The sequence below is a fragment of the Cynocephalus volans genome, chromosome 3 (assembly GCF_027409185.1).
Source record: "Cynocephalus volans isolate mCynVol1 chromosome 3, mCynVol1.pri, whole genome shotgun sequence".
NCBI classification, from domain to species: domain Eukaryota; kingdom Metazoa; phylum Chordata; class Mammalia; order Dermoptera; family Cynocephalidae; genus Cynocephalus; species Cynocephalus volans.
In genome coordinates, this window is record NC_084462.1 from 28,790,925 (window position 1) to 28,803,366 (window position 12,442).

At 50.6% G+C, this 12,442-nt stretch overlaps 1 protein-coding gene across 1 annotated transcript in view; it reads right to left on the reverse strand.

Annotated features, from left to right (window-relative positions):
- CASTOR2 (cytosolic arginine sensor for mTORC1 subunit 2) overlaps positions 1-12,442 on the reverse strand; it is a 55,473-nt gene that overhangs the window by 12,571 nt on the left and 30,460 nt on the right. Inside the window, exon 2 of the mRNA XM_063088545.1 lies at positions 5,940-6,010. Coding sequence (XP_062944615.1) covers positions 5,940-6,010 — 71 coding nt within the window. The remainder of the gene's footprint in view (positions 1-5,939; positions 6,011-12,442) is intronic.

The following is a 12,442-nucleotide window of genomic DNA, read 5'->3' on the forward strand; positions in this document are numbered from 1 at the left end:
CTGTGGTCAGGGTGTGGTCAGTCACATTGCCAGACCCGGGGTTGGGGGTGGCCTTCAACATCATCTCATGCTCCTAAACTCACTTGCCAGGATCGGGCAAGGGGCTGGGGAGCCAGTGCCACTTCCATAGGCTATCGCCAGATCCAGCCAACTTCTCTGAATTCTCCTTACAGATGTACATGGGCTCTGAGAAGTCAGTGCCTCCCGCAACTTCACAGAGCAGGAAACTGAGGCCTGAGAGAGAAGCCGACTAGCCCCAGGTCCAGGTGCAGGAGGTGGAGGAGTGGTCTCACTCTGGCACAGCAGGGTGCCTTCCAGACCCGCCTTGGTTGCTAGCCTGCTGTGGGGTGTCGAGGAGACCCCCCAGGCAGGGCTTAGCTTCAGAACTGTATTGTGCATGTGTCTGGGCAGTGGGTGGGTGGACCCTCCGCTGGCCCAGCCCCAGGTCTGCTCTCCTGCCCACATTCCAGTGGGGCCTGGTCTTTAGGTCTTTAGCAGTGGGGGTGTGTCTCTACTGGGGTCCTCGAGGGGGCAGTGGGAAGGGGCACAGGCGTCAGGCTCAGGCCATCCTTGCTCTGTTCTCCCCACTGGAGGCCATGAGGAGGCTGTCACAGATGCGGACCATGGGGAAGCGTCGGGGCATGTGCAGATATGAGATTCAGACACTAGGAGTTGCTTGGCAGGTTTGGACGAATGGTCTCAGGAGAAGCGCAAGCCTGAGGCCCACTGGAAATGGGGGAACTGGGGGGGCCAGAACAGCGAGCAACCGGATTAACCCAACAGCTGGCCAGAATCAGGGTGCCAGTCTGACAGGATCTGTCCCCCTGCCCTTCTCCCAGCCTCAGCCCCGAACAGAATCCACTGATGTTCTCTGCAAGTGGCAGGCCTGGGCTGTGAGGGAGTCAGCACAGGACTCCCTCTGGGGCTTCTAGAAGGGTGAGCACTGTCAGACAGCAAAGGAGCTGGAGACCACGGTGCTGGCTGCTTCTTACCCAGGGACCCCCAGTGCTGCTCTGACATTCGGGGAAGAGGAAGGTCTGTCCAGGCCCTAGCCCCAGAAAAGCCTCTGGGTGCCCATGGTGCCACTTAGGGACCATGGGATAAGCCACTGGGAGGCTGGCCAGGAGGCAGCAAACTGTCTTCCCACTATCCAAGGCCCTAAAAATAACATATCGAAACTCAGGGCGCTCTGGTGGAGAAGGCAATGGTGTCACATCACCTGGCCATGGGACCTTGTGCACCGTGGCCTAGGCTTCTCAGGCCTCTCCCACCTGCTTGCAGGCCCAATGTCAGGCAGACAGGCTGCATCTCAGCTCTGTGACCTTGTGCAAAGTCACTGCCCCTCTGTTTGCTCAAGTGTGGGACAATGAAATCAGGACTGACTTGAGAAGATGCCTCGAGGATTCAATGAGATAATTCCCATCCAGCACTTCGCTATGTGCCTGGCGTCTGAGGGCTCAACAAACACCAGAGACTTTCTGTTGTTACACGACTGGTGCTAGTTTTGCTGGTTTACCTTTCTGGATGGTATCAGGTAAAACATATCAAGGTTTTAAAAACGTGCAATTTCACTGTAAAGAAGTAATTATGTATGGCAATTATATTACACCCACGGCAAGAGTGTTCAGCCAAAGGGATTTAAGATGACGACTTGGGAGCTTCCTAAAAGCCCAGTGACAGGATCGGGTAGAAGAACCACAGTTCATCTAGGATGAATTCTGTGCATTTACTTAAAAAATATGTTTTCCAGCTATAAAATATATTTTTGGATAACAGAGGAAAGGTGAACATATAATTTATGTTCGATAGAATCCATGTCTTGTTACGTAGGTGCAGTAAACAGGAGAAACTCTTATCCCTAACAGATACCTGCTCAAGTGTTTAGGAGTGAAGGGTCCTGATGTCTGGGTTTCAGATGGTTCAGTAAACTCATCTGTGTGCATGTGCATGTTTCTGGAGGGAGAGAGAAAACAGCTGTCCTCAAAGTCAATAACAAGTAAGTCTAGTTCCAGGTGAAGTGCATATGGGTGTTTATTGCAGTAGATTTAACTGTTCTGTAAGTGTGAAACTGTCAAGATATGAAGAATACTGGGGAGACACGTGCTTTGGAAGGCTACTTGGTATTGGGAAATGAGCATGAAATTATACAGAGCAGAATGAAAAGATAAAAAGCATACCATAGCGTATGTGCTTTTTATCTTTTCATTTTATCTTTTCACCATATCCACACATAAGGGGTGCGAGCGTGTGACTATGTAAGTCTGCCTCAAGGCGGCCCCGGACTCCAATTAATGTTAAGAGCAGAAGGGGTGAGGAATGGGGTAAGTCTTAGCCTATTTACCTTCCCTGCCCGTAGCTCGAGGATAAGAGAGAGAGAGATTTATTACCGCAACAAATGTACACACTTTTTTCTTGGGCAATAATAAATATCCAAGCAGCCCAGTTTGCTGACCAGGAAATGCAGCCTGGAAGGGAGATCCTTACCCAGAAGCCACAGAGTTAAGGACATACAGAGGCTGGCTGAGGCCCGCTCCTCTCAGCTCCTGCAAAGCTAATTTTAAACTTGATTTCCCACTGTAGGACCAAGGACCAGGCCAATGGTCCCTTTTTCCATCCTGCCACTGGGAAAGGTTCAGAGAGGTAGGGCAAGGAAATTCCAAGGACCACAAAGTCTTTGTTAATGGGTCTTGGACTCAGAGTTGAGAGATTGTGGGTACTTCCCTCCCTGGACCAGTTGAGGGTCTCAGCCTAGGCCTGAAGATCTCAGTTTGGAAAGAGCCTCCGTATTCGCCACCAGGAAGGCCCTCTTCACACTTTCTTCTCTCTCCTGCACATGCATCCCAGGAGGACTCTACCAAAGTCCAGCATCAATGACAACTGTCCCAGCTCACCAACCTTCAATGGCTCCCTACTGCTTATGGAATAAGGTCCAAACATGCCTCGCTCTCCTCTTCTTTATGAACCTGTCTTCTTTCTCCTTTTTCTTAGACGTTGAACCTGTCCCCTGCTTCTCCCCTGTGCTTACTCATACAATCTGCACTTGACATGCTTCCTTCCCTGTCCTCCCCAGCCCTTCAGAGCCAGCAAAAATGTCACTGCCTCCAGGAAGCCTTCCCTGACTGTGTGAGTTCACCAGAAGCCTCCTCTTTTGAGTCCCCAGAAAGAGCCATGCTGAATTCAGATCTGGAATCTTTCTTGGTCCCTCCCTGTCCTCACTGCCTAGCCTCCTCCTCCAGGCAAGCCCTCCAAGATCAGTTAAGACCTTCAATGGCTCTCCTTTGCCCTCAGGATAAAGTTTCAACTTCTACCTCCTCCTCCTGCCCATTTTCTCACTCTAATTCCCTGAGAATGTGGAGCAAGACCCCACTCCTGGAAGCCCTGGCTGTACACAGAGTTCCCTCTGTCTGGAATGCCCTGCTCCCCTAATGGTTTCTGCTTGGGGGGCTCTTAATCTTTTAGTTGGGTTCACTCAAGCATTGTCTCCTCCAGGAAGTCCTCTTAGACTGTGCTCCTGCCAGTTGGGCTGGACACCACTCTCTTTTGATACTGTAATTCTGGTTCCTGTGTCTCTGTCCTCTGGGAACCATACATCCCTTAGGGGCTGAGGCTGGATCCCTGTACCTCCCAGCCTGCCTGCCCTGCCTAGGGCCTGGCTCCTGCAAGCATCTATAAACCACACTAGCTGTGAGGCCTTGAGGAAGACATGTAACACTTCTGTGCCTCAGTATCCTCACCTAAAAAATGAGGACAATACAAGTCATTTCCAGTGCTTAGTACAGTCTGCAGATAGAAGTGCTGTCAGGGTCGATGAAATAAGTCAATACATGCTGAGCCAGGGAGTTCAGTTCTATACTTTCTGGTGTCTTGCTTGCTATTCCAAGAGCCCCCTGCACAGCCAGGTGTCTTGCGGCATGCTCTCACAGTACCCCATCCTCCTGGCATGTGCACCTACCACAAAGACAACTCCACTGCGAATGATACTCAGCCAGCAAGCTGAGTCTGAGGTGGTGTCTTTTCCATTCCTGGCTCTATCTTAAGGCTACATGTCCAGGGCCTGTATACAGCAGACACTCAGCAAATGTTGCCTCCTGCAAATGCCTGGGGGCTCAGAATAACCAGCTGCTCAGCTGCAGGACATTTCTGTGGTTACTGACAATTCCTGCAAACTTGGACTTCCGGGGCCTGCAAAACTAGCCCCCAAGTCCAGCAGCCTCCTTCTCTCCTGGCTTACAGTGGAGGGTTAAGTCTTGTCTTGGGAGATGGATTAAATAGAACATCTATTCCAAGAGAATATCATCTATTCCCAGAGAATAGATAGTCTAGGAGGTTCTTTCTGTCTCTGAGGTGCCACAGGTCTCATTGTGAGTAAAGGTAAACAAATGCCCATAAGAAAATGAAAAGGTGTTTGGGTGGCCCAAGTATACAATCTGAACGTGACTTGTGCTTTGTGATTAAAGCGAAAGTTCCTGTGCTCAGATGTCTGATGAATGAATGAATGAATGGGTGAGTGAATGAGTGAATGACTACAGGGGGCCTTTGCTGGCAGGGCAAGGCCTCCCTGTGGTAACCTACACACTCTCTCCCTTCCCTATGGAGTAGTAGCCTCGTTCCTGCTCTGGACCCTCCATCTGAGGCAGGAAGGGAGCCCCTTGAGATGTGGGGGCCGGGCCCAGCCCCGACTCTAACTGGCTTTGTGCCCCGGAGCATGTGGGGCTTCACTCTCTCACCAGTAAGAGAAACAGTAATCAAGAACCATGAAATGGTCCACTTCTGACTCCATAATTCCATTTCTCAGATTCCATTTTGGGAATCAACCTGAGTGACAACAAAAGGTATGCATTAAGGGGTTAATAAGTTTATCATTGGAGAAAAATTGAAACAACTTCAATTCTAAGCGTAGGGAACGGGATAAAGACACAGGTTATGTTTACCACTATGTCTGCTGTCACTACGTTCTTACGGAACATACAAAGTTTTAAGCTAAATGTGAAGTGAAAATATTTCTATGCTAATATGATCATAAGGAAATGAAAAACCTGCGCCCAGAAAATAGTTGGAAGGAAAAACACTAAAAAGTTACTAGTAGTTGTCTCTGGGTGGGACTGTGGTTTTTAAAACTGTCTAGTTGGTTGCATTCTCTGCATGTTTTGGAGAATGTAACTTAGTGGTTTGGGGGTGAGGTCCAGCTTTTGTCAGAGCCCGGCTCCATGCTGATGGGCCCAGGCAGTGCAGGTAGCAACACTGCTTCACACACCGACGTGTGTGGGTGCGGTTAGCATGGTGCCTGCAGCCCAGAAAGTACTCCTTAAATGTTAGCTGTCACTTTAGAGCGGGACAAACATAATAAACTTTAACAATAAACTCAAAGGATCTGGGGTGGCAGAAATGGGGAGTGACCGCTAACAGGTACAGGGTTTCCTTTTGGGGTGATGAAAATGTTCTGGAATCAGACAGTCATGATGGTTGCACAACCTTGTGGATATCAAATGCCATGAAACTATATACTTTAAAATGGTAAATTTTATGACACATGAATTATATCTCAATTGAAAAAACGCAAAGAAACCATAAATGAAAATAATAAAAGGATCGTAATTGGGGCTTCCTCAAACAGGGATAAAAGGTCTACGGACATTTTAAAGTACCTTGCTCACGGTCGGTACTCAATAAAACACATTTTTCCTCTTGGCTGCTTTAATTCTCGGTGGGTGATATGAGCCTTATTATCTCTTTTAGCTATGAAGCCTTCCTAGAGCAGTCTCGAGGGGATCCACCAGAACCCAGGGGGAGAAGGAAACAGACTCTTTGTAACTTTCTAGCGGACCAGCAGGTGGGGACAGAAATAAGGAGGTGGGTTAGGGGCAGAAATAAGGAAGCGGGCAGCCAGCACTGACCTCAGGGCACAGTCCAGCCAGTCCCCAGGTGAGAGACGCACTTACCTAGGAAGCCCTCCTCATCAACAATGATAGTGTAATCCTCCGGCGTCTCCGTCAGACTGAAGAACTTGCACCTGGGTAGACGGACAGACAGACACAGGATATCTGTTAAGACCTGCAGGGCTCTGTGGCAGCCGCCCATCCATGACCCAGCGGGAGACAACTTAAGTTTACTCAGACCCCCACTTGCTGGGTGACCTCAGGTAAGCTGCTTATTTCTCCCTTTGGGTCCCCCCAGTTCTGACTCAGGAGGTCGCAGAGAGGCCTAGAGATGATCATCCTCTCTGTACCCCTCAATCTTTGGGGACCCCTGAGCCAGACAGCCCCTAGGACATTGTGCAGGCCTGAGAGTCTTAGATCCCACTTCTTCTCAGACAGAGGAAGTGGCTGAAGGGTGGCTTTGGCAGGGCTGGTCAGATGAACTGTCTTTTCCACAGACCCTCCAACTGTGACCTTGAGGCCTCTGTCCCTGTCTTCCCAATCATCCTGGCCCCTCTCCTCACCAACTTGTGAGCTCCAGTCATTGAAGGTGTGATTCCCATCAACCCGTCTGACAGCCCAGCCTTCGAGTTAGTTTTCTTCCTCAAAAGAAAAAGGGCTGTGGCTGCCTGTGATGTTTCTGGGGCACAGATCTGTGCACTGCTGCACATCACCTTTGGTCACTATTGCTCAGCCTGAGGTGTATATTGCTCATTGTATCCCAAAATGAGACCACTGATTCACCAAGGACAGGGACTGGGCATCACCCTGTCACTGCTGATCTCGGTCCCAAGCAGACATGCTGGGCAGTCAACAGAGGGAGCCTGGTTCTGTGTCCAGCAGCCCTCAGGCCAGGCTTTGAGACTTTTGGTCTCTGGATGAGGGGGGTTATTGTCCTCTAGTGCCTGTGTCCCTATTCCCCATCCAGTGAGAACTGCTCCCAGAGCGCCCTGGCTGTGGCTGCAGGAGAGAAGGAGAGTCTGAGCATGGCAGTGGCTTGCAGAAAACTGACCTCTGGTCATTTATCTGGCATCACTGTGCTTAAGCAAGAGCATTGGACCAATGCATAAAACCCACCCATCATGGGAAGCCCAGACAGAAAGAGGCCAGGCAAGTCCAAATATCACTTCCACAAAGATTAAAATGGAAAAGGCATGTTGAAGTGGACAGCGTGGCAGGGGATAGGGGGAGCTGCTATGTCTAATCTCTCTCCTAACGGTCATCAGCTGCCCTGCAACACTGCGACCTCATCAACAGAACCTCCACAGCACCCTTTAAAACATATTAACTAAAATTCTCACAAGGACGAGGAGCAACTGTTGCTGGTGGGAATGCAAATTGGTCCAGTTATTTGGACAACCGTCTGGTATTTTCTTACAAAGTTAAGTATACACGGACCATATGACTCAGGAATCCTACTCCAGATGAACATGTATGCGCACACAAAGACCTGCACACACACGCGGGTAGCCTTTGTAATCACTCCAAACTGGAAACCACCCAAACACCCTCCCGTCAACTGGAGAGTCGATAACTGTGGCACCTCACATAGAGGAATACCAGTCAGAGATCACCAGGAACGAACTGCTGATTCATGCAATAACGTGGATGTGTCTCGAATGCATTTTGCTAAATGAAAAATTAAACCAAAGAACTGTCTATTAAAAAGTGAGTATTTTGCCATATGTAAATTATACCTCGATAAACCTGAATGTAAAGAAAATGCCTGTGCTAGGGTTGTAAATGAGGTGGCCTTCTCTTTCCCTTTGACATTGTACTCAACCAACAGCACACTCTTCAATTTCCCTCCAGCTCTTTGGTTTTCAAATTATATCTCTGTCCCTGCCTGTCCCATATTCAATTCGCAACTATTGCCTGGACAAATGAAATCTATAATTGCTTTGAGGAAAACAGCAAGTTATTACCTTAGTAGGTGGCAATTGCTGGTCTGGCTTAGGGCCTTCCTAGGGACCCCCATGCACTCAGAAAGAAACCCCCTGCACCAGATTGCCATGAGCTGGTACTCTCTGGGTGGGGAGGGGCCACCCAGCTGTCTGAGAGTCCATGAGGGCAAAGGGACGTGGCGCTTGCTCCTGGTGCCCTCTTGGCTGTGAGGGACACTCCAGAAATAGACCACACAAATTATTCTGGAGGGCATAAACACCACCAGAAAGCAACAGCAGCCTCTGTGTACACAGGGTATAAACACATTGTTGAAGTGACCCATCTCCTGGGGTCAGCGCCTCTGTGGCCCTGCCAGCTGTTGCATATCCATCTCCAAATGTGCACCTTGGCACACCAGGCCTTGGGCAGGGCGGATTCACTGGACAGAGCTGCCACTATCACTGGCCACCAAACTCAGGAGTCAGACCCCAGACTGTTCCCTTACCCTTACCCCCATGTCCTCTGTGTGTGTAAGCCCCACCCCATCTTACCTCCTCCATTGCTCCCTCCACACGTGAACTCTTGCCTGGTTTGCTTTATACTTTTTTTTTTTTTTTTTTTTTTTTTGCATCTGGCCAGTACCAGGATCCAAACCTGTGATCTTGAGGTTATGAGGCTGTGCTCTAACCAACTGAGCAAACTGGCCAGCCTCGCCTGGAAGACTGTACCAGCCTCCTGCCTTGTCTCGCTCATCCACTCCCAGCCTGTCCCTCTGCTCCCCAGTCTCATGCCTCTAAAGGTGGACAAATGTCTTTCCACTGCCCAGAATACCCTTCCCCCTTTGTTGGCCAGAGACTATCTGCTCATTCTTTAAGGCCCAGTTCAAGTATCTCCTCTGGGGTACAACCTTTCTTGATCAGCACCAGCCACCTCCTCTCCCTCATCTCCCATCACACAGGCAGTCTGCGCTTGACAGCCCACAACCTCACGCTGTGTCCACGAGAGGACTTTCAGACCACTGTGACAGCTGGGCTTGCAGTGCATCACAACTCTAGGGGAGAGTTCATTCATCTCACGGTCTATGTGAAGTATACCCTCAGAATTGGGTAGTGCCCAACCTGTGCAACTGCTCACGATGGTCCTGAGCACTTTCCACAATTTATTACAAACAATACCATAAACTCTCAGAGGCAAGGACACTGGGTCCTCTGTATACACACCTCGTACCTGACACTGGCTGGGCATAGAATCAACACTCAATGACTGCTGAGCAAAGGAGGGGGCTATGGCCACACACCTACCTTCAAAGCCAGAGAAGCCCCAATCAGAAAAAATGCTGCCCACCCTCATGTGGCATCTCCTTGACTTACCCCTCCCCTGGGAGATGCTAGTCTCCAGTCCCAACTCCACCTTCTCTAACAAGTTGTGACTGGGTCCATATCCCAGATGCTGGGCTCCTGGTGTCTGTGGCCTCTCTGCACCCTGTTGGCAAAGAGCTGGAGAGAGGACCAAACCAAAAACCCTAAAATTACCCAGCCTAGTGCTACGTGCTATTAGGAAATCCAAGGAAGGAGAGTAGAATGGTCTGCCCTCTAGATGCCCTCAAGGGACGGGAAATAAGATGTGAAACAACAGGGGAAGAGATGGAAGCCTGGGATGGAGCAAGAAGGCTGTGGTCCTGGAGACCTGGGTTCGAATCGACTTGGCACCTGGAAGAGGTGTACCCTGGGCCACCTCATTCCTCTGCATAATGTGGGACAAGTCCAGGGTGGACTAGTTCCCATCCAGCTCCAGCTTGGGAAGTGCACAGGCCTCAAGGAGCCCCACCAGCCTCATAGCAGGGCTGACCTTGAGGGGCCTGACCAAAAAAGTTCTGATCCCAAAACTGTCAAGTTTGCCTGGAAAACTCCTTCAAGAGCAGAAAAAACCCCAACCAGCTATGATCAGAACCCAAGAAATTGATCTGGTGACAGATCTACATCCCAGGCAGCTGGGCAGGTCGTGCATCACAACTCTGGGGGAGAGGACTTTTTCATCTCATAGTCTATGTGAAGAGCGATTTAGAGTTGGGCAGTGCACAACCTGTGCAACTGTATGTTGGTCACTTGGTAGGTCCTACAGGACCTTTGTATCAGGTAGATGGGACACAAAACTCTAGAGCCCTGTGCAATGAAGAAGGGAGACTGAGAGACAGCAGCTGTAGCTCACTGTGGTTCAGGACACCCTGAAATCATGCTGGTCCCCTGCCCAGGAACACCACTGCACCCCTAAGCTCTGTGAATGGAATATGTGTGTTAGATGAGGGCAGGCCACACCAGGGAGCCTGTGTCTGTTCAGAACCTCCTAGCCAACAGAGCATGCCCAGGGGGACTGAGGGGACTCTCAACTGTGCCCCATCAGCCTTGGGGGAAATCCAGCCACCACCTCTAAATCTCTGAAGGGCTGTTGTGGACCATGGGATGCTGGCTTGTTCAGAGCAGCAGAGAGATTAAGAGCTTACAGTTGTATGACTTTAGGCAAGTTACTTAATCTCTTGGTGCCTCAGTTTCCTCATCCATAAAATGGGGAGAATACTAGTACCTACTTCACAGGGTTACTGTTGAAGAGTAAATGAGTTAACAGCCAGTGTGACTATGGTAAGTGCTTGGTGTACTGACTGTTTATTCTTCTTGGAGGGTAGAGACAGCTGAGGGGAAGGCCAACTTGGGTTCACAGTAAGAAAAGCTCTATAGCCAGCTGGGCTTCAAGAGGCTGATGGGCTGGCTTGGGGGGCAGTGAGTTGTCTGTGGTCAGAGGGCTGAGCCCTGGGCAGGCGGGCTGCAGGGATGATTTGCCTTGAGGGGTGGATGGATCAAACTACTTCAAGGTTCTGTGGAGCACGGAGTCTCTAATTCTTTGAAACACCTTCTTCCTCTCTGGCCTGAAGCAACAAGCTTTGGCTGAAAAGTTTTCACTCACCTTCCCGGCAGCCTAGCTCCCCACTAGGCAGCCAGCAAAGCAATGATGGCTCCACTTTACAATGGAAGAGACTAACTCAGCCTGAAATCCCCAGTGAGTCTATGTTGGAGCCAAACCTGCAGCCTTGAGCCCAGCCCTCCTGGCCCCAGCTCCTTGAATATTCTACACTGAGACCTCAGGAGTTTTCGCAGATGCCCAGCAGTCTGAGCAGGGACCATCCAGATCAGGGGAGCCAGGGGGCAGCCTGACACATCCCCATTGGTGGGAGCTTCTATCAGCGTCCACCTCACCTTCTCATTCACCTGCCGGCTAAGCGATGGCCGTGCTAGGCTGTGCTACGCTCCCCAAGGGCTCGGGCAGTATTCCTTCCCTCTGGCTTCCTAGATACCACAAAGACCCCCTTACATAGTCAAGGCTCAGCAGAGGTTGCCATTACGTGAGTCCTATGCAGAGGACCAGGGTCACTGCGAGGCAAGAGCTGGTGTTTTGACCAGGCCCCATCTGGGACTCATGATTGACTCGCTCAGGGTCACAATGCCCTGTGTCAGCCAGACCCTGCCAAGGTCACCTGCTGGCTCCCCACAGAACAAGTCCAGACCTTTGCTATTAGAGCTGGCCAGCGGGGCAAAGCCTTTACTTTGCAAATGACCAGCCCACCCCAACCAGAGAGGCCCTGCAAAAAGGCCTCAGAACAGGTTTCCTGCACTTCACAGGTGCCTGTTTACCAACCGTTCTCGTGCCTTTGTTAAAGTAGGCCCCCGTTAGCCCACTTGGAATTATGGCACCAGCCTGGAAAGCCAGGGGTGTTTCTTGCAAAGTGTGGCCCATTCAGTTTGGAATGAAGGAGGTTTAGCTACTTCCTCTGCAGCCTGTCCCAGTGAGGAGGTGGGGAGGGGGGTCTAACCTGCTTCGGCAGACCACCCACCTCCATCCCTGCCTTGGCCGGCCACTGCTGGCTGCCTCCCAGCTGACGTCTTTCTGCTGTGGTGCAGCAGCCGGTAGCCTCTTAAAACACACGGCCAGCGACGGAGGCCTGGGCCCGGGCATGGTGCTGGCCTCCTGCCGCGTGGGGTTTTTCTTCCCAAAGGAAACCCACGCGGATGGTGTATGTCAGGCTTTGTTCTCTCACACAGCTGCGGCTTTTTCATCTGCTTCTCCTGGGTCTTTAGGAGGTCCCTCATGTTATTTACATCTCATGTCTGCTGTCTTTAACAACGTGAAGCTGCCCTTTCAAGTTTTACTTAGAAAAAAGCCCTGCACTGGTTCTGCGATCTGAAGGGCAATCCTGAACAGGAGTTTCTTTTTCTGTAAGACAGAAAAAATCTGCTTGTGTCATGGGTGACCAGGAGAATCAAATCAAATGGTGTGGGTGACTGCATTTGGCAAATTCTAGTGTGTTGTGCAGAGGCAGGACTACAAAGGGGGCAGAAGGTAGGGCAGAAGGAGAAGAAAGGTCTGGATAAAGCCCCAGGACCCTGGCTCCCTCCAGGGAGCACTCGGACCCTGCAGACAGGAGCACACGTGCTTGTTGGCTCTTGCCTACTCTGACACAAAATGATCACTGATTCCGGGTCTTCCTTTTCTTAGCACCCCCAGCCCAACTCCCACAGGAGGCCAGAATCCTAACATCCCAGTGAGCCTCACACCTGCTCGGCCATCCCCTCCACAGTGATAACAGTATCCAC